Source organism: Pogona vitticeps, chromosome 10 (genome assembly GCF_051106095.1).
Source record: "Pogona vitticeps strain Pit_001003342236 chromosome 10, PviZW2.1, whole genome shotgun sequence".
Classification (NCBI taxonomy): Eukaryota; Metazoa; Chordata; class Lepidosauria; order Squamata; family Agamidae; genus Pogona; species Pogona vitticeps.
The window spans coordinates 23511504-23533752 of NC_135792.1; the positions used below are offsets into that span (position 1 = coordinate 23511504).

The 22249-nt window shown below is 46.0% G+C and overlaps 1 protein-coding gene across 2 annotated transcripts in view; it reads right to left on the reverse strand.

The window, feature by feature from the left end:
* The window catches only part of SLC12A4 (solute carrier family 12 member 4), a 54711-nt gene that overhangs the window by 2568 nt on the left and 29894 nt on the right, over positions 1 to 22249 (reverse strand). For both annotated transcript variants that reach the window (XM_020805749.3, XM_072980675.2), the window contains exons 5-22: positions 21520 to 21574; positions 19631 to 19761; positions 19280 to 19521; positions 17655 to 17869; positions 14509 to 14673; positions 14317 to 14415; positions 13505 to 13562; positions 10718 to 10892; positions 9788 to 9906; positions 7402 to 7500; positions 6103 to 6222; positions 5139 to 5243; positions 4138 to 4306; positions 3526 to 3721; positions 2755 to 2924; positions 1484 to 1615; positions 1277 to 1384; positions 478 to 662 (exon numbers count right to left, since the gene is read on the reverse strand). In XM_020805749.3, coding sequence (XP_020661408.2) covers positions 478 to 662; positions 1277 to 1384; positions 1484 to 1615; positions 2755 to 2924; positions 3526 to 3721; positions 4138 to 4306; positions 5139 to 5243; positions 6103 to 6222; positions 7402 to 7500; positions 9788 to 9906; positions 10718 to 10892; positions 13505 to 13562; positions 14317 to 14415; positions 14509 to 14673; positions 17655 to 17869; positions 19280 to 19521; positions 19631 to 19761; positions 21520 to 21574 — 2543 coding nt within the window. The remainder of the gene's footprint in view (positions 1 to 477; positions 663 to 1276; positions 1385 to 1483; positions 1616 to 2754; positions 2925 to 3525; positions 3722 to 4137; positions 4307 to 5138; positions 5244 to 6102; positions 6223 to 7401; positions 7501 to 9787; positions 9907 to 10717; positions 10893 to 13504; positions 13563 to 14316; positions 14416 to 14508; positions 14674 to 17654; positions 17870 to 19279; positions 19522 to 19630; positions 19762 to 21519; positions 21575 to 22249) is intronic.

Genomic DNA, 22249 nt, shown 5'->3' on the forward strand with positions numbered 1-22249 from the left:
AATTGCCCTGGAGGACTGATTTTCACCTACCCCCTACTCTGAAAACGAGGAGACTGGCACAGCAGGGCTTTATGGGTATATGAGCCACTGGCACCCTTGCATTTCCCTACCACCCTGGCTCTTGAGGAAAATCTACTTAGTAGAGAGAAAGGTGCACTGTGTGATGGGACACAGAAAGGATAGACATTTTTAGCTAGCTTTATCATTGCATCATATCATCACAGCAGACAACTTAGAATTCCACCCAACCCTTCCCATGTTTCACAGAATCACAGTCTTGGAGAAGGACTTAACAAACCAGCTAATCCAACCCCGCATGCAGTGCAGGAAATCCAGTGGCGGAATTCTCTCCAGCAGTCAAGCTGCTCCCTGAGGAACTGCACAAACTGGCTTTTAAGGTCATTTCAAACACCCAAAGAGGATTGAACCCCATTTGGTTTGAAATTCTGGGGCCCGGCAGGGAATGTCAGTGCTTACGGTTTAATACTGATGAGCTCTCTGAAGTTCTCCACGGCATTGTTCCGGATCCTCTTCTCAGAGTCACTTTTGTCCTTGGTCCACGTCATCTGGATCTTTTCCGGTACGGCCTCACTCTCATCCTCCTCGTCAGAGTAGAGACTCTCCAACCTGATGATCGAATGCCTGTCCTTCACCAGCTGAGCCTGGAAGAGTCAACAGCTGGCAGTTTCAGTTTTCAGGGGAGTCGTATTCAAATGTTCTGTTTTGTTAACGTGTAAACAAGGGAGTGTGCGAGTCCTGCCTTCTTCACAATGGCTTGGTTAATGGGAAAAGTGACACGTCTGGCTCCTTACATGATCCAGAATATTGTAAGACTGTATTGGATACATAGATAACCTCTACAGATTTTTAAAAGAAGCATCCCCTCACCCGAAGCATCCCCTCACAAAGTGAGAACTACTTGTTGAGTTGCGTACAGCAGTTTTGCAGAACAGCACTTCCAAAAGGAGTTTCAAAAAAAGCAGCTTGATGGGCAGCAGAAAAGGTCTCTGCACATCTCTAACAACAATTACTTGTATAGGCTAAACGTCTGTTGCAGAATTACTTGCTTTGGATTGGATCTAGTCTTCATCATGCTTACAAGCAAACTTATTGGAATGTAGGGGACAACTTGATTAACTTAAATGTCACGAATGGTCTCTGAGTCTGCCTTAAACATGACCAAGTTGCAATACAAGCCATTGACTGCAAAATCCTTGATAGTCTATTAACCGCTATTGTCCATCCTCACCTGATCCAACGTACACAGCAAACGTACCTCCCTTTCTCTTTCCGTTTTGGTCAATCTCATCTGCCTTAACATCTGTGATCTCTGCTCCATCATCAACGTCCGCTCGTAAGTGTATGCTGAGATGTCACTGTTTTGCTGCAGAAGAAAGAAATTCTGCCTGATTCACATACTTCACAAAAATCCAGTCCTCCCAGACGCTCATCCCTGGGGCAGAAGACGACAAGCCCTCCTTACCATTTCAACGACTTCTACTTCAGCCTCTATGCGGAGTTGGTAGAGGAAGGTCGCCAAGTCTTTCTTCATCTGGATGCTGTTGTCATCCATCTGAGCTACTGTGAAAATTCGCATCTTGCACTTTCGCCAAACCTGCGCAAGGGAGAACATAGATGTGCGTCTTTTCCCAAATGCTTCAAGTGTGTCTGCACAGCCAAGAGAAACCTGGTAGAGCATCTTCCCCCAAACTGGTGCTCTCCAGCTGCACTGAACTACAATTCTCAATATTCTCCTATAAGTAAGGTTGAGGTGGTTTCTGGTTATACCCCTAACACAACTGAAAAGCATTGTGTCCAGGAAGAACACACAGACTTTACAGGACAAAACTTCAACATCTCTTTAACATTTGTACATACAAATCAAATACATTACAGGTTTGTATGTGTGTAAGTGCAAATGTAAGTACATATTTGGTATGTATGTGTGTGTAAAACAGGAATTGCTCAACATTTTGTAATGTTGGATACTAAAATTCCTTTTGCGTGTGAATTGCCGCTGCTAATCAGAATGCAAGTCACCCCCGGTTCACGCACCAGGAATGCCCCCCTCTCCAAATGCTGAGGGTTGCTACGGTTGCAAAGTAATCAAATCAGCACAGCAACCTCCGTGCCAAAATAGCAAAAACAGTTTCTTTTGTGAAATGAAGTTCCTCTTCCTTATAGGCTTATTGTTCACGCTTCCTGTTTCACACTGCTGTGGCCCGTTAAAGCAAAACCGAGAGATGCAGCTGAGCACGTGTAGAGCGGAGCAGACATCCACCCTCACCTCGATCGCTTCTGGACCCCCTCCCCACTGCCACCACCAGGTGTGTTTGAGTGTGCACCCACACTCACAGGCCCTATCTATCCGAGTGAACTTCTGAAAAAAAGAAGGACCTCTCCTGGCATTTTGGCAGGTGTGGGGATCAAAACTGAACTTCAGACCCACCCAACCCAGCCATCCTGGAGTTAGATCATTCAACCTAGTTATTAGATAAGGACGGTGGTTTTACAACTGCTGCTAACTTTTCGTTGACTTTTCCTACGTTTTACTGATACAGTTTAAAACATGGTTTTGCAAGATGTAGTCTTTTTCAAAAGTGTATATAGACTGACCGAAGGCACTTGAGACCAGGTCGTCTTGATGAAACATTAGGAATACACAATAATAAGCCAATTAGTCTCCGTTCTGGATGAACGCACGCAAGCACTGGGCGAGACCAACGAGTCTTATCGAGTGCCAGGCAGTCTTACTTTGTGCTGTCTGAGCAGAAAAGGAAGCAGCATCAACATGCCTCCGTCGTGCACGATCCACCAGACATCAATATTCCCTTCGTTGTAACGCTCATGATTGCCGGGATAGAAGGACACATTCTTGGGCACGAGCAAGGCCAGGTGGGCGGCCGTCACGCAACGCACGGTATCTGGAGGCAAAAAAAGAGAAAAAACCCAGAGGAGCCACAATGTAATCAGATCTGACTGGCGACATTCCCCCTGATGTAATCATCATCAAATGCACAACCCCTCTGTGGTTTGGGAGGAAGACAACAGCATGTGGCAGGGGGAAAGGCCACCCAACCCAACCCCTTTTAGTGACAGCAAGGCAGACGGATGAAGTGTAACTGTAACAAACAAGACAAAGGAATACCTATTTTTCTTTCCCATCCATGGCCAAAGCAACTGGCAAGGCCAGACGTAATTCTTCCCAGACAGGACATTTTAAAATAAAGCTCATGTCCCATCTATATAATATCTGTTAAACAGATAGCGCACAGTTCAATTCTATGGAGCAACCTCACCTCTAAAGGCAGAGGAAGTCTGCTGGCAATTCAATAGTTAAGAAGAAATATAATAAGCTTAGAACGGCATTGCTGGAAGCGACCCTGTGGATCATGGACCGTGGGGAATTGAGCTCCAGATACGTATTTACCCCACTGAGCCACCCAGCTGTTTCCATGATGAGAAGCCTATGGCCCCAGCCTGTTTCAAATGTGAGAGCTATTGATCAATGTCTGTAGAACTTGCCTATAAATGTTTTCCAGGATCTTGGATCTTCGCTTTGCCTCCAGCCGTACGGCCACCCCAGCACCACCGTGTTGTGCTTCATGCCGCCCAACCCGCAGGACTGGATCAAGTGGGAAATCCCGTCTCGGACTTTCGTGGCTACCACCACTTGGCAAAAGCCTTTCACCTTCTCAATTTCAATCATGTTCTTGATGGTCTGGAAGAGAAGCCATCAGTTCAAGGAATCTTCATGAAAAATCAATCCTCGTGGGCCAGTTAAAAAAAAAACAAGCAAAAAAAGTCTTCCTAGCTTACCTAAAATCAGACTTCCAGTTTTGGAATATTATTCTAAAAGGGGGGGGGGGGAACCTACCTAACCAATTGTGCAGAGATTCCCAACAAACATGCTGGAGGCAGAGAACATATTACATCTATTTGAACCAAAACAGTTTTGCTTAAGCATGTACAGTCGTGCCCCGCTTTACGATTGCCCCGCATTATGACGAAACCGCATTACGACAACGTTTTTGCAATCGCTTTTACGATCGCAAAACGATGGTCTGAATAGGCTCTTTTTGCTTTGCGGTGATCGGTTCCCGATAAGACTTAGCTTGGCTCCGCGCCTGCGCCCACCTGTTCCGCCGCCTGGGCTTCGCCGTAACTTTCCAAGAAGTTCCCCTGGATTACGGTCCCAATGATGGTCAACCCCTTGCCAGCTTTCAACTGAGAAGCAAAAGTTAGCAGCCTGGGATATTTCACATGCAAATCTTCGTCCAGTTTCAACAGCACCAACAGCTGGGGTCTGAAAAGAGAGAAGAAAAGAAGCAAGGGGGGGGGCAGGGCTGGCTTTGTTTCCCTCTACCAATAACTAGCAGATTTATTCATCAGCTCTAAGGAGACCGTGACAGCTTTATGCCCTGCTCTGGTCTGGAAATCCTTTAGAGTTAATCAAATGCCTTTTGCAGGCTCATGAAGATTCATTACACGCAGGCAGTGGGTTCACAGCTAAATCCGATGCCAAGGCTTTGCACTGCAAAACCAGCCTTCCCCACCTCTGTGCTTTTCAAGAGTGCTGGACAAACTCACGGGTTTTCTCCCAATGCTTTGAAGGGTTGAGCTACAACCCCTACAATCCCCTGTACAATTACAGGAGTGGCTGTTCAGAATGCATGGAGGACACTCCCTTGGAAAAAGAATGCTCTCCAAACCTATAAGAGGTTTCATAAAGGAAACTCCAAAGAAGCAAGATTAAAACAAAGACAAAAACACATGACCCCTTAAAGGCCTAATTATATTTTAAGGGTGAGTTTTTGTAACAAATCAATATTTTGGAGGGTTTTCCCTAAGTTCCTTTTAAAGGGCACTTTTAGAGACATTGTGAATAGAACTTTCTGGGTTCTCAGCCATTTTTTAAATTCAAGATTCAAAGTCAGCTTCCCATCAAGGCCAGCCATCAACCTCTCCCTTGCCTTTTGAAGAATTTCAGCAGAAGAGCCTCAGTTGCTCATGATGTCAATGAGTCTAAAATATCCCGCCCCGCGGAAATTCAATATTGTTTGAGTTTTCCCTCCCTACACAATGTCTGGGGAAGAAAGTGAAGTCTCCATTTTTAAAAACAAGAGATTTAGGGTTACCTCCAATTCTTGGTATGTGGGGGCCCTTCCTCCAGTCTCAGTAAAGCATATCGGGCGGCGCTGAGGGACAAACCCCGGATCCCATCACCCCACTCCTTCTCCGCCCTGCAAAGCAGAATTTCAAAACCAGTTAGGGGACTTGACGTGCCAGAGGAGTCATCTCTAGATGGACTGTTATTTCATAATATAAATGAGCTTCTAAAACTTAGACCGTGATATTTTATTGAGTTCTGTTAAACATACTCTACTTCTTCCTTTGCATGTTACATAGGGGCTTAGATTTTATAGCCTAAGGTTTTCCCGTTGACCATTGGCATGATCCAGAGTCAGAACATCCGGAAGGTCACCGGTGACCCACTGTTGTTCTAGACTTTTCAGACCAAAATGCCAACATACAAAACATTTCCTTAGGAAACTTAGAAGATTACGCCTGGGGTTCTAAAATGGGAAGGAGCTCCACAAATTCTCTTTCCCCAATCTTCAGGCAATGCATGAGATCCATTCCTCTAGCGTGCGTCAAAACACAGCCGTTCAACCTTGGCTTGAAGATTGCTAACAAAGGACAGCTCACTTCCTTCAAGGAAAGCTCTTTTACTTTGCGACAGCTCATGCTGTCAGGAAGTTATGCTCCAAGTTTCCCCAAAACCTTTTCCTCGCAATTTGGAAATGGGGTTTTGAGTTCTGACCTGTTTCAACTTATGCGCCAGCCTTTCACCTTTCTGAAAACAGCTATCACACCACCTCTTTTCCAACTTTCCCTTGGAGAACCCACTTCTGAGCTTTCTAAGAGAATGGTGGATAAAGCAGGAGAAGGGTGGGTTATATTCAGTCCCGCAGGCCAACTACATGAAATAAGGTGGCTACAAAACATTCCTTTGAAGCACAAGTCATGCCCATGGGGTTAAAGCTCGGCAACTCCTCTACGCCCATACAACATCTGGCTCTTCTCTCGGTTGTCACTTACCCCTGATATTCAATGTATTTGTAAATCATGCCTGCAATGAGCATGGCCACTAAAGCATAATACCAGGAGGAGATGAACATCAGGGCGAGACAGATACTCATCCCTAAAAACGACAAGGCCCTGCAGGGAGTGAAAAAAAAAGAAGTTCAAATGTCAACGCAAAGGACACATCTATGGGCACTCCTTGAGACTCTGAGGCTTGCGTGAACAGATTCAGCTGGGAAATACGGTGTCCGTTGTGGTGCAAGTCACAAGAATGCAGATATTGCCTTGAGTTCTTTTTAAGGAGAAAGGTGGAGTCAAAATATTTTAAATAAATAAAATACTGTGTCAGTGGTCATGAGAATGTAAGAAGAACCTCCATGCTATATCTGGCCAACGGCATGTCCGGTCCAGTATCTCTGACACCCTAGGGCATATAGATCCCCATGACCTACAGCCTTATCTGAAATATCCCACCACCATATTTTGGTCTGTGTTGGTGTTTCCCAACCTTGCGACCCCAGATGTTCTTGGACAACAACTCCCAGAAATCCTGGCCAGCACAGCTAGTGGGTGAAGGCTTCTGGGAGTTTTAGTCCAAGAACATTTGGGGACCCAACGTTGGGAACCACTCGCCTGTTTGAATAAACTAGTCAACCGATATGGTAGCTGCCTTTCTGCCACGGACTTGAGCGTACGAATCATGCTCAAGAAACATTTTCTGAAGGCTCTTAGCCATCCTGCTTGCTCGTGGGCCACCATTCCAGATTGGTCAACAGGCATCCAGAAGTTACACCCTAATGGTCACCGTAGCAACAATGTGACTAGATTTCAGACTTGGCCACCAGCTCCTGGATTTGGCCAGTGTTCTGGCATCTGAGTTCAAGAACGTGATGGTCACTGGTAATGAAAACCCTGTCATCTGGCACATGAGTTAGCACATAAAATAAAAAACATGACCCCCAGGTCATACGAACAACCTTTTAGTCCAGAGAGGGGCAGAAATTAAATGTCGATCCACTGGGAGACCTCTGGATGATCCGATACAGATCGCCACAGCTCTTTTGACCTCTTGTTGCTTAAAAACAACCAGAAGGCCTTTTTTCTCACCTTCTCCAATAGACTGTGATATGGAAGAAAGCTAAGGGATAGGATTCTGGATGATAAGTCAGCCCAGTTTGTTCACCAGAGATTGAAGTTATAGTCTCCTCATCTCTCCAAAAGTCTCTAGCTCAACACTCAAGAAGTCCAAGGAAAACACCCAAGGAGGTCAGAAGCCAGCCACCTCCCCTTTGCCTCCTTTTATGCAAAACTTACCAGTGGTAGTACTTGAACCTGGGTCGCCAGTTGGGAGTTCTCAGAAGGGTTTGCACTGCGCAGGCCAAGTTGACAAATAAGTAGCACATCAAGAAAAACCTGTGAGCAAGAGGATATGGGAAGGGTGCGAGGGAGACATGAGAGAAACATCGTATGGAGGCTGACACCCACCGGAATCCCAAGAAGCAACTCTGCCTCCTCCCCTCCCATGTTGACCTCAGTGAAACCGGCGCCCTCAGGATTGTGTCCATTTCCAGGCACAATTCAAAGTGCTTGTTTGGACTTGTAAAGCCCTAAACGGGTTGGGTCCAAGCTTTCTCAACGACCGCCTTTTCCCTCTACGATCTGGCTTGGGTGTTAAGATCATCAGGAGAGGCTTTCTTCTCAGTCCCACCCCTTTGGTGGGGATACGGGTGAGGGCCTTCTCTGTGCTTGCTCCTTTAGACTCTGGAACTCCCTCCCACTGGAGGCCAGCCTGGCCCCATCTTTGCTGTCCTTCCACATGCAAGCAAAGACTTTTCTCTTCCAACTTTTCCTTGGTGACTGACTGGCTAGAAAATGTTTTAAATTGAGATGGTTTGCATTTTGTTTCTCCTAAATCTATTTTAGTAATGTGTTCTCGAAGGCTTTTATGGCCGGGATCTGATGGCGGTTGTGGGTTTTCCGGGCTGTTTGCCCATGTTCTGGAGGTTTTTCTTCCTGACGTTTCACCAGTCTCTGCGGCCGGCATCTTCAGAGGACAGGAGTCAGAACTCTCGACTCTACTCTGGTGAACATTACTTTAGTAACACTCATTATTTTAGCAATGTTTTATCTAAAAATTTTAATATAATGTTTATTTTGGTTTTTTTTGAAATGTTTGAATAATTTACTATTTTTAGCTTTTAATATTGTGTTTTTAATGATGAAAGCCACACTGGGTCACTTTTTCAGGAGAAAGGTGGAGTAACATTCTTTTAATTAAATAAAATAATGTCCATTGGCACAGATCACACATACATTTGCCATGATTTCCGTCCTCAGCTGCGCCTGCTCTGCCTAGGCGGGAGTTCTTAAAATTGGGTGGTTGTACTGCTGTTTTTAGTGCATTTTTAAAGAACTATATTGCGATGATCTATGGTTTTGAGCAATCAACCAATAAAGTGCTTTTAGAACTGTTTCTACCTACCTGTTTTAATCTTGTATCTGTTTAATTCTTTCTAAATACTGTAACAATTTATTGTGTTTTAGCTCTTAAAACTGTTTGTTTTTAATACTGTACGCCACCTTGGTATATACATGTATTATTTAGAAGGCCACTGCAGAACTCTTTTCCAGAGTTCAGAAAAGTTCTTTTGATAGATGCAAGCCCCTTAGTCAGCAGAGTTGCTGACCACACAGACTGAGAGGGTTCTGGGAAATGCAGTCCAGAAAGAAACCTTCCAAGCAATGAGGCTTAGCGGTGACATTTGCTTCCTCCTACCTGCAGGTGGCACCCTAAGCACTTTTGCTTAAGACAATGTTTTTGAGCCCACCACTAGGGGGAGACAGAAGCTTACATTCTGCAACCAGATTTTGCAGCCATAAAAGTAGAAACTGCTGCCATCCTCTCAAAAGGACCACCACGCCAGGAGAAAGGCAGTACATAAATCATCATCCTCATGATAATCCTCATCATGGCACTGGGAACAACGTCATGGAATTTTATAAAATATTATAAGCAGCTGCAGGTTTCAGAAATGACACCATCAGAGCCGCAAAAAAAGTGGCTATATTTGGATTAACGTATATATTACACCAATATTTAACTGATACTTAGTTAAATATTAGTTAAAACTTGTACCTGTTATATAATACCAGTAAAGAAATGTCTCATATTTTTTAATAAGAAAAAAGAATAAACAATGATAACAACTGAAATCCTATTGCTTAGCACAATAACGTGCGCTAGAGTAGACCTGTTGAATTCGTGTGGATTGGGTGAGTCTATTTCTCCTTAAGTTGAATGGGCCTACTCTAGTTGCAACTTATTATGATAAAGTAAGTCCCGACTAAATCGATGGGCCTGACAAAGAAACCGAGTCACCAAATCCTCACTGATTCGGGAGATGACTCTAGCACAATTTACCATGCTAAAGACCAGGATTTTGGCCATCCTGTGGTCGTGTCCTTCCAAACACTTGGACAGCCCAAAGAGAAGCGCATTTGCTTTTCTTGCCAAAAAAGCTGGAGGCTGTGCTCCCCCTTCTCCCCGGGATCTGCCACCCCTTGCAAATTCAGGGCTATCTTTCAGCTGAATTCGAGTGGGAGGGTCTTCCCTGGGGGTGGAGTGCACGATCGCCGTCGGTGCAAATCCGTTCTCATGCAGCACAAATGAAAGTTGTCCTGCAAGAATCTGAAAACTCACATGGAGAGGATGGGGGCCACCATGTCAAGAGACGCGATCAGAATGCCAAGTTCTGCAATCACGGCTGTTAAGAGCAGGGCCCACGTGGGTTCACCATTGGCCTTGCCGTGGCCAAACACCTGGGAAGGAGGAGAGACAGAGGAACCCCATGAGCCTTTTCCTCATCGTCTGACCTTAAACACAGAGCGAACTTTCAAAGACCCACAGAAAGCAAAGACGGGGGACGTGAAACCCTTTGGGGGGGGGGGTGCTGCAAGAAGCACTCTCAGTCCAATTATGCTGATATGTCTCCTCCACCCATTTTTAGGTGCTCCAGACTACAATTCCCATCACCCCCCACCATGGATTATACCTAGGACTGATGGGAACTGGCGTGGGGAGGGGCAAACACACTCCCCACCTCCCATTTTAAGCATTTGCATCTGTTCTGTTTTAATGGCCTCTGAAAAAAACTCTTCAAAAGAAACAGAATCTGGAATTTGAGGGTTAATATTTAGAGGGGGATTTAATATAGTTGCAAATGAAGAATCAAACCATACTCCCTTTTGCTGTTTTTCCTTTTCCTGGCAAGCCTAAGGAATATTCTCGGGGCCTGCCTGATACCTGATGAGCCCAATTTGAACTGAAATTTCCAGTCTGCAAACTGTACCTTGCCATTCCATCTTAATTGTTTTGATTTGCTCTAGGCCCTGGTTTCCCCCTGCACCCACCCTTTTGGGCCACATCCTGCCTGAAAAACAGACCCAGGAGCTCAAAACCTAGTGCTTCTTCTTTTTTTTGGCATTCAAGGGATGACCCCTTTCAAGGTTTTAGATTTCTCACCATCTACAGATCTTTTTCTTAAAAAAAATACAGGACAAAACCCAACACAACCATTTCCTCCTCTTCACACTCAGGAAAGAGGGAAAATGGGGCCGTGTGTGTACTTACCCGCAGGAAAGGAATGATGTTGTCCTTGGCAATGGCTTGAAGGAGCCGTGGGGCCCCCGTGAGGCTCTGCAGACCTGCCCCACAAGTAGAAAAAAAGGAGCCAATCACAATGACCCAGGGCGAAGGCCAGGCAAGGGTGCCCACGACTAAGTTCTTGTTGACCGCATCGCCATACCTGTAAGGACGATGAGAAACAACATTCATCTATTGATGAAACAATCTAAACTCCCCCCCCCCATAATGTAATTTAAGAAACAAAACAAAAAGAAAAAGCCTGCTGCTTATATCTCGCCCCATAGCACTAAAAACCCACACTCTGTGTGGGTTTACAATTGAATTGATGCAGGCTACACACTGCCTCCCGGTCTCAGCAAGCTGGGTACTCAATTTACTGACCTCAGAAGAATGGAAGGCTGAGAGAACCTTGAGCCGGCTCCCTGGGATTGAACCCCAGGTTGTGAGCAGAGTTTGGGCTGCAGACCCAGATGTTGGGAAAGTGTGAGGGCAAGAGGAGAAGGGGACGATAGAGGACGAGATGGTTGGACAGTGTCACCGAAGCGACCAACATGAATTTGACCCAACTCCGGGAGGCAGTGGAAGACAGGAGGGCCTGATGTGCTCTGGTCCACGGGGTCACGAAGAGTCAGACACAATGACTAAACAACTGCAGTTTAACCACTGCATCACAAAGCATTTTCTGATGTTTCCAAGTGGCTGGTTGTGTTCACGAATGAAGAGTCCTGTGGCATCTTTTAAGACAAACAAGTTGTCATGGGTTGCAGCCCAGCAGCTGCATAAACTTTGTCTTCAAGGCTCCACAAGACTCTGTTCTCTCTTTCCCCCCACCCCCCCAATGTCCCATCAGACCCTCTCTTCCAAATTCAGACGCAATATCTTGTGAGATGCAGCGCAACGCCACTGTGGTGCTGAGAGATAGGAAATGTTGGTTGCAGGCCGGGAGTTCTGGGTTCAGGTCTCTGCACACCAAAGAGGAACAGTCTGAGCCTGGGCCACTCATGAAGGCTTAGTCTACCTCACAAGGTTGGTGTGAAGGCATTGATTTGGGAGACTGAGAAGCCTGTTCTGTTATGTAAATTCCCAAGGCAGCAAACGGGGAAGGGAATAAAACTAGAAATGAAACACTGTAAAACAGAACACCGTAAAATATCGAATAGCAGCAACCATGTAAACTCCTGGCTTCCAGGGAACAAGGTTGACACTAAAAATATCAAAATAAAAATAAATCCATAGGTCAGCCCCATTGTCGTAGGATAAACAGAGAGAGGAAGCAAACATTAGTCACCACTGTGGATGGAAAGTCATAGCTGGCTTGGTGTAACCACAAAACACACTGCTATATTTTTCTCTACGCTTCAGAAACATGACAAAAAAGACAAGCAACTGGCCTTTTTAAACTGCTTTTTAAATTGTTGTGATGAACTTTTATTATTTTACTTGTGTCACTGTCCAATCCATTTTTTATATTTTTTATAATTAAATCCATACACTTTGTTTTTAATCTGTTTAGTAGTATTTGCTGGCTACTCTGACCATTATTTATCAGCAGAAGGATGCAATGTAAGTGTTACAAGCTAACTAACCAATAAGCAAACACAGGGAGGTGGATAAAGTGAAGGAAGGAAGGAAAAGATATTGGAGGAAGTGATGAAGGCAGGTAGGAAAAGAGATTGGAGGAAGTGAGGAAGGCAGGTAGGAAGGAAAAGAGATTGGAGGAAGTGATGAAGGCAGGTAGGAAGGAAAAGAGATTGGAGGAAGTGAGGAAGGCAGGTAGGAAGGAAAAGAGATTGGAGGAAGTGATGAAGGCAGGTAGGAAGGAAAAGAGATTGGAGGAAGTGATGAAGGCAGGTAGGAAGGAAAAGAGATTGGAGGAAGTGATGAAGGCAGGTAGGAAGGAAAAGAGATTAGAGGAAGTGAGGAAGGCAGGTAGGAAGGAAAAGAGATTGGAGGAAGTGAGGAAGGCAGGTAGGAAGGAAAAGAGATTGGAGGAAGTGAGGAAGGCAGGTAGGAAGGAAAAGAGATTGGAGGAAGTGAGGAAGGCAGGTAGGAAGGAAAAGAGATTGGAGGAAGTGAGGAAGGCAGGTAGGAAGGAAAAGAGATTGGAGGAAGTGAGGAAGGCAGGTAGGAAGGAAAAGAGATTAGAGGAAGTGAGGAAGGCAGGTAGGAAGGAAAAGAGATTGGAGGAAGTGAGGAAGGCAGGTAGGAAGGAAAAGAGATTGGAGGAAGTGAGGAAGGCAGGTAGGAAGGAAAAGAGATTGGAGGAAGTGAGGAAGGAAGGAAAAGAGATTGGAGGAAGTGATGAAGGCAGGTAGGAAGGAAAAGAGATTGGAGGAAGTGAGGAAGGAAGGAAGGAAAAGAGATTGGAGGAAGTGATGCAGGTAGGAAGGAAAAGAGATTGGAGGAAGTGATGAAGGCAGGTAGGAAGGAAAAGAGATTGGAGGAAGTGAGGAAGGCAGTAAAAGAGTAAGTTATCACTGAGAGCTAGAACCTTGCTCTTTTTCTCAAAAGAAAAGTAGAGCTTCAAATTCTCAGCTGAACCCATGGCTAAACAACCTGTTGTTTTCTACGCTGACATGGAATTGCAGAGTCCCTTCTTGTGTTAACAACTGGCAGTAACAAGCTGCTTCCGCAATGAGAAAACAACACATACGACACCTCAGAAAATTGTGTCTTTTCACCGCTAAAGAGAGAAAGGGCATGATATTAATTAAAGGACAGGCCACATTTTCTTGCCCGCAAAAGCAAAAGAGCTGTACAGTGGTTGCTTACTTGTCTCTAAGCACAACACCTTCAATACATGCTCCAAACAGCAGGACACAACTGAAATCTGAAGGCGCACATTCGGTTAAGGAAGCCAGGCTGATTTTGGAAAAGTCCCCCAAACGGCACATTCCTTCAAGCACAGAACCTCCACCAACGAGCCTTCTCGGCTTCTAAGATCTTCTGGGGAGGCCCTTCTCTTGCTTCCACCAAGCTGGCTTGATGAGGACATGAGACGGGGCCTTCTCGGTGGTGGCTCCCAGGCTTTGGAATGTGTTGCCCCCAGGAAGTCAGGGTTGGCCCCCTCCCTCTCGTCCTCCCGTCAGCAGGCAAAGGCCTTCTGCTTTAAGTAGGCTTTTAAGCAGTAAGTTGTCTCAGGAACGCTGGCATTGAACTTACAAAATTTTTAAATGCTTTTCAGGTTTTTTTAATATATATACTTGATTGTTTTAATCTTAATGTATGTTTAATTGTTTTTTTTAATGTGTCATTTATATTGTGTTTTTAATTTTTTTTTTTGTTATGAGCCACCTTGGGTCCCAAAATGGGGAGAAAGGAAGCATATAAATAAAATAAAACGCATGCATACAAAAGTTCTGTGTGCATTCTTGATGGCCCACGGTCCATAATCAACATGGGTCTCCCCCTCCTTTATGTGGCTCGCGCTCACCACGAGCCACAGCAGTAAGCCACACCAGTGTAACTGGTGCCACCCCTGCAAACAAGACACGCCTAAAATCCCCTTCCTTCTCTGCTCCTCCAGTGATGTATGCAATGAGATTTTTCCGGGATCCCCACTTTTTTTTTCTTTTAAAGGATACAAACTAGAGAGGTAGTGACAATAGCTAGGATCGTTCCAACGGGAATAGACTTTTGGGCATCCTTCAAGTCTCCGGAGCGGTTTGAGCCGGCCATGATCCCTTTGAAGGAAAGAACACAGAATCATGTTTTTAACCATCACAACGCAAAGCGTGGAAGTCCAGAGATGACGTTCGTCCTTTCCATGTTCTCACCTGTCACAGAAGGGAAGAAAATGCCGACGAGCACAGTAAAGGAAGTGGCAATGTCGGCATAAACGTAGAGGTGGAGGTTGCTCTTCTGTCCGACCACGTCGACGGAGGGCTGGCCCGCTTTCTCCAGGATCTCTCCTTTCTCCATGTAATTGCTCCAGGTATTCTCTGGCAAGATGAACAAAGCCATCAGGAACACAGAGTGAAACAGTCAATAAAATCCGTGGCAAAGTAGTTCAAACTCTATCTAGTTGTGAAAGAGAGGATGATACATAATACATGCAAATTTACTGCAGTTTTAAAATGGAGAGACTTTGGTCTCTGTACAGGATAGATCCAATTTGTTTTTTTTTTTCTTGCAGTTTAAATTCTGTACCAAGAACACCCAGTTTCTGCAATAGGCATAAATTACTCAGATAAAGCCATCTGTGTTTAAATTACCCTGTGTAATTTGTTCTTTTGCTGCTAGCCACGGGGAAAGCCACAGAGTTTAACCACAGGCCCCTATTCCTTTTCTCCCGACTAAGGAAGACCCTATTCTGAAATTCCTCTTAAATGTCAACATTGCCCACACACTTTAAAAGCCTGGTTTGATAACAAGAAACTTGTCTTCTAAAAGAATTCCGAGATTCTCTGAATTCTGCAAACCCACATTACGACTTGCTTCCTCCTTGTTTTACCTGCCTGGCTACAGGGGCAAAGGGCAAACAAGCTAGATGCCAACCGCTTTGCTGCAAAGCTGGGCTCAAAATGTGGTATTCTGGCAGGCTGGCTCAGACCCGTCTCAGGCATGAGGAACAAGCACAGAATTAAGCATTCTTTAAAATGTCTCCACTTTTTATTTCTTAAAAAAAAGAAATGCAAGCTATTAAATATTGAGGAGTGTTTGATGCCAAATAATGACTCCTTACTTGATAGGCATATTTTAATGCACCATGTAATGATTAGGCCTGGGTGTGGGCATGTTGCAGCTGGAAAGAACAGTAAAGAAACAGGCAGAATCGCACCGTTGTTTCCACACACGCCCGCTCTGTGCAAAACTTTGGATTGTAGGCTTTCTGGAAACAGAGCCCATGCCTTCTTCTACCACATAACCTACAGCACAAATTGCTGAGGCTCTATTTAAAAATATATTAGGAACACAGAATCATAGAATGCTTGAATGGGAAGGGGCCTCAAAGGCCATTGAGTCCAATCCCCTGCTTCAAGGTAAAGGTAAAGGTTCCCCTTGACAATTTTTGTCCAGTCGTGTTCCACTCTAGGGGGCGGTGCTCATCCCCGTTTCCAAGCCACAGAGCCAGCGTTTGTCCAAAGACAATCTTCCGTGGTCACCTGGCCAGTGCGACTTAGACACAGAATGCTGTTACCTTCCCACTGAGGTGGTCCCTATTTATCTACTTGCATTTGCATGCGTTCGAACTGCTGGCGGGAGCTGGGACAAGTGATGGGTGCTCACTCCATTGCGTGGATTCGATCTTACGACTGCTTGGTCTTCTGACCCTGCAGCACAGGCTTCTGCGGTTTAGCCCGCAGCGCCACCACGTCCCTCCCTGCTTCAAGGCAGGACCCCAAATCAAAGCAGATCTGCCAGGTGGTTGTTTAAAGTTTCTCTTGAATGCCTCCAGCGTTTGAGCACTCACCACCTCCTGAAGAAATGGGTCCCATTCTCGTACTGCTCTAACAGTGAAGAAGTTTTTCCCCCCCTGATAATTCAGCCTAAATCTGGCTTCCTGCTGCTTGAGCCCATTATTGTGTCCCCTGCCTTCCGGGATGATCGAGAACAGATCTGCTCCCTCCCCTGCAGGACAGGCTTTCAAGGATTTGAAAAGGGCTCTCCTCTCTCCCCTCCATCTTCTTTTCTCAAGGCTAAACATGCCCAGATGGAAAGCGGCCTTGCACTATGATCCCTAGCCCAGTTGTCCATCTCAGAGCTGTTTGGGACAGATCCTTTTGAATGAAACAGACACATTGACTCTGAGCTACAGCCCTTCTTTTATTTCCCAAAATAAAGCAAGAGTCTAGTTCTAATGCTGCTTCACAAAGGGAAGATTTAAAGAGGAATGCAGGAGGTTATATTAGACTGAGGCCAAGGGAGAAGACTCCCTGGAAAAGACCCTGATGTTGGGAAAGCGTGAAGGCAAGAGGAGAAGGGGACGACAGAGGATGAGATGGATGGACAGTGTCATTGAAGCAACCAACATGAATTTGACCCAACTCCGGGAGGCAGTGGAAGACAGGAGGGCCTGGCGTGCTCTGGTCCATGGGGTCACGAAGAGTCAGACACGACTAAACGACTAAAGAACAACAACAAGGGCTCCTTTAGCTTAGAGGTGGATAAAATACCATATGTGGATGACGCATGGCCTTCCAGGGGCTCAAATGCGGCCCCCAGTACCCTTCCATCTACATTTTTTTGCAAAAAGCATTGTTGCTCAGAAAATCCCATTCTTCCCTGTTTTGAAGGGTCTTCAATACCAATAAGGAAGGAAGGTGGTGGCACTGAGGGACATGGTGGCGCTGTGGGCTAAGCCGCCGAAGCCTGGGCTGCAGGGTCAGAAGACCAAGCAGTCGTAAGATCAAATCCACGCGATGGAGTGAGCGCCCGTCGCTTGTCCCAGCTCCCGCCAACCTAGCAGTTCGAAAGCATGCAAATGCAAGTAGATAAGTAGGGACCACCTCGGTGGGAAGGTCACGGCATTCTGTGTCTAGTCACACTGGCCATGTGACCACGGAAGATTGTCTTCGGACAAAACGCTGGCTCTATGGCTTGGAAACGGGGATGAGCACCGCCCCCTAGAGTCGAACACGACTGGACAAAAATTGTCAAGGGGAATCTTTACCTTTACCAATACCGATAAAGAATTTAAATATATATATATATTTGCCACTAGAGGGCCAAGTTCCAGGTTTGAGGTCCACGTAGTCCTAGACCTCTGGAGTGAGTCCACCCCAATCTCACTCAACGGTGCTCGGAAGCAGCTCTCTCTCTCTCTTCCGACCAAAGTCCTTCCCACCAGCAGATCTAAATGGGAGACGCCAGGGATGGAACGGGTCACCTTTTCTTCTGGCAAAGGGCTTCAGGCCCTTCTCTAACATTTGGGAAAGAAAGCAAACATCAAAGCCCGCCCCATTCGGTTCTTTCTCTGTACCATTCAAAATCCCGCTGGCGGCTCCAGGAATCCCCACGATCTCCATCACATCGTTGGACTCGAAGTATTTATCGCAGGCTTCAGAGGTTACGTTGAATCCCGGACAGAAGAGCTCGGTCAGTTTGGTCGGCACGGTGACGTTGTCCACCACGGTGGTTTTGGCACAGATATCAAACTGGTCCCTCGAAAGAGTCCGGTTGCCAAGCATACAAACCCTGGGGAGAAAAGAAGTTCAGCCTTTTCTGATATCTTACATTTTGCAGGTATCAAACCACAGCTGGAGAAAATTCATCCTTGTTTTTTTCTTTTCTTGACTACAACTCTATGAGGCTAAATCCTTCCCCGGGGATTCCGAGAGCAGTAATTCAGAAAAAGAAAATTTCTTAGGTCACGTAGACCACCCCCTACCCCCACACACCCCTCTCGGCCATTGTGTTCTTCAAAAAGTGCAGAACGATTTCGTTTTTCTTAAAATGGAAGAAAAGCAAACAAGCTTTCCTGGACCCAACCCAGATCCCACTACCCTCCGTGGCCAACCAGACATCTCAGTGAAGCTCATGAACCCAACACAAGGCCAGTTAAGATTCTTCTGCCATTTTTGCATAGTAATTCTCGTTCAGCGGTGGACTGCACCTGAACCTGAAGGATTGACATCAATGCAACCAATCGCTAATGACCATGTTGCATTGGTAAATTTTGAAGTGTTGGCCCTCCACCAGCCCATTTCGGGCATTATCTGTATGGACAGAATCGCCACTCTTAAGAGCCCTTTGGCTCCTTTGTTATCATCTTGACCACAGAGAAAGCTAGCAGGACCATCCCTGCTAATGCGTTGGTCCTCCGCGCGAGCAAGAACCCAGTCAAAATGGGGAGGCCTGGCCAGCATGTTGAATCTACACAGACAGGTGCCTCCCCTTAGTTGGAGAAAGGCACAAAACAGTCCTGCTCATGTATAGGATTTCAAAGCGGGCAAGAAGCCTAGGAAATGTCAGTTCTTGCCAGTGTGTAGGATCAAAACGCAAGCAGGAATTTTTCCTTTTAGAGACAAGTCCCTCTGCACATGGAGAAAGCCACACATGTGGCTCTCTGAAAGAGATCAGGGAGCAGGGTTGGTCTGTATCGACAAACCCATCCTAGCAGTTTCCCTCGGTTCCAGGAGTGAGTCTTCTGTAAAGCCAATTGGTCTTAGTTCCCCCTCCTTCAGAAATATTTTGCAGCACAAATCGGCAAGCTCACAACACTCTACAGGTTTTGGAAAAACCCGTTTCCCCCTCCGTTGCTGTAACAACTGCAGGCAGTCTCACTGGGGAACAGAGAGATTTCAGGAAGGGAGTCTCTCAAAATCTCTTAGCTCTTCTACCCGGGGAGTCCTGTCTCCACTCTCCCAAGTGCCTGCAACAGGCTCATCTTTTAGCAGATAGGTTTCCAAAGTCTCACCATCATCTTAGAGTTATCCCTCCTTGTTTCTCCTTCTCTCTCGCTCTCCGTTTCATTTCTCCACTGCCTGTTCCAGATCACAAGCCCACTGGGGGAAGGTACCCAGTCAAACAAAAATAAATCCAGAGGGAAACCCTTCAAGGACCAGGTTGATTACGGGGAAGAGATTTTGCAGAAGTGTAACTTACGGAAATAAAGGTGGGTCGAAGATGGATTTGATGGCCCCGGCGTAGATGGCCAAGATGGAGATAATGACACAAGCCAAGAAGAGGGAAGCAAACTTGTTCACGTATTTCACGCCGACGAAGACCACCACGGCCATGAACGTGAGGAATAAAGTACCGTAGACGCGCATGTTGTTCAGAGTGGCATTGGAACTGTCGTGGGCACCAGTTGGGTGAAATATGGCGGCTTGGGGTGCAATGTATGTCTGGAAAAAAGGTTAGAACTCTGTTTTATGATATCTCTACAACAGCAAACGTCTTTTTAAGGATGTTCCGTAGGGCATTTCCTTCTAGAATCCACCAAATCCCACTTACTAGCAGAATTTCAATCGCCCCGAGGATATACATCGCGCCAGCAAAGGTCGTCCCCAGGTAAAAACACAGCCCCACTGCTCCACCAAATTCGGGACCCAATGATCTGGAGATCATGAAGTAGGAACCACCAGCTAGAAGGGGGAGGAAAGAGAGAGAAAGAGAGAGAGAAAGGCCCCCCAGGGCCCAGAGGTTAAACATTTCACAGATAACGCAAGTCAACATGGCTTTATATTTTTTGCACTTATTATTTTTCTCTGTACACACTGAAAATAAACATTCTGATAACTGCATTGAGCAGCCCACTAGCGAGGAAATGCAAATAAACACAACAGCTTTTCTCAACCTGACATCCTCCAGATGTGCCCAGAATCCCCCAGCGTGGCCAACAGCCCGAAGTTCTGGGAGCTGTGATCTAAAACATCTGGACGGACTTGCCATCAGATTGCCTATTCCATAGAGAGTGGCTTGGCTCTGTTCTGCCCACCCCCTACTTGGTATTTTGCACCCCAAATCGGTGCTGCTCAGGTTACTTAAGGACAGCAAAGGATCATATGCTTCAAAGTAAGACTCGCAGCTTTCAAGCGACTTGATTTTCAAGCTAATATCCCTAACACTGGGTGCAACAGATATACGCCAACATACGCCAACTCAAGCACGCATTGCCTGGGGGTGCGATCAAAGCTCTGAGATCACAGTGCCTTTACATTTGTAAAGTTACTTTCATAACCATGGGGAAGAGAAATTCTGCTGTGCAAATGGGACCCAGATTTCAGGATGCTGATAAGAATGACAGGGTTGTAATGAGCTGCCTCGGGGGAATCTGTGCCCTGTGCAATAGAGATCATTATTGTTACATTAGCTCAGGGATCTACATGGGATACATTTCACAGCACCACCCACCTTGGCTAGTTGGGCAAAAAAAAAGTCAAATCCTAAAATCCAGAATATACAAAAGGGAGAAGCTTGAATTTTGCCCAAGACAGAAATGAACCCTTTAAGGTAAAGGTAAAGGTTCCCCATGACAGTTTTTGTCCAGTCGTGTTCGACTCTAGGGGGCGGTGCTCATCCCCGTTTCCAAGCCATAGAGCCAGCGTTTTGTCCGAAGACAATCTTCCGTGGTCACATGGCCAGTGCGACTTAGACACGGAACGCTGTTACCTTCCCACCGAGGTGGTCCCTATTTATCTACTTGCATTTGCATGCTTTCGAACCGCTAGGTTGGCGGGAGCTGGGACAAGCGACGGGAGCTCACTCTGTTGCGTGGATTCGATGTTACGACTGCTGGTCTTCTGACCCTGCAGCACACAAAGGCTTCTGCAGTTTAGCCCGCAGCGCCACCACGTCAGAAATGAAACCTTTGGATAGGGCTAATTTCCTATCCAAATTAACATTGACAAATGTGTTTTGCAAGGCAGTCACTCATTTGGGTTCTCTGAGATCTCCATGCAAACCCTAGTGCAGTTGTTCCCAAACCAGAGTCTCTAGATGGTGCTGAACACCACCCCCCAGCATCCCTGACCACCTGACCTGCTGTACGTGACTTCTGAAGCCTGGCACCAGCAGGAAAACCAGGTTTGGGGAACCACAGTCCGAGGGAGGTTATTTAGCAGGAGACCTCTACCAATGACCCCCAAAAGTCAATGCACAAGAGTGCCACCCTCTCCAGGGAGTTTCAGCCTTAAAGAACATGTGCCTCCAATCTTTATGTCAAACATAAACAAAAATGTAAAACCAAAGTCTTGTGGCAGATTTATTCCATTGTAAGGATTCACGGAATACAGCCGTGTTTCTTTGAGAGGCGTTCCCTCGATGCCACGTCAATCGTCAACCCAACCCACGACTCTAAAGACACGAAGAACTGCATTTATAACGCGTGAGATGGGCCGTACCTGGAACCACGCCATTGGTCGCAATAGCACTCATTGATATGGCCGTCAGCATGGTCTAAGAATGGGAGAAGAAGAGTATTTCGCCAGTTAAGCTTTGCACAGTGGGACCGGAGGACCGCATATGGTTTACCCTTAAGACAGAGATCCCCAGGTACGAGCATGCATCATTCCGTTGGTGGATCTCTACATCACTTCCTCCTTATTTTACTACAATTGATAGGATGACAGCAGCAACTCAAATGCATGCAGAAAATGCACAGAACACATTGCATTATTGATAAAAACCACTTGCATTCTTCAAAGATATGTCTATCTACGTGCATGTGCTCTCCTGCATGTTTCTGATAATCATCATCATCTGCCCTCAAGTCAATTCTGGTTTGTGGCAACCCTTTTTGGGCTTTTTTCAGGTACAATACTCAAAAGTAGCTTATCATTCCGTTCTTCCGGAAGCGCCCTAAGAATGTGCAGCTTGCCCAGGGCCAGACAGTTTGTCTCTACATGCAGGAAGTCCAGTAGGGAATCGGACTCCCAGCCTCTGTTTCTGCAACCACTGAGCTATCCAGCCAGCTTCTGTTTTGGACAGCCACTGAAAATCCAAGCCTTCCCCAGTCAGAGGTTGATTTATGGAAAAGGTGCCAAACAGATTCCTAAAATCTAACATTGTATATGCCCTGGTTCCTTCTGCGTTGGATGCCCGTCATTCCTATAAAAAGGAAGTCATACCCCA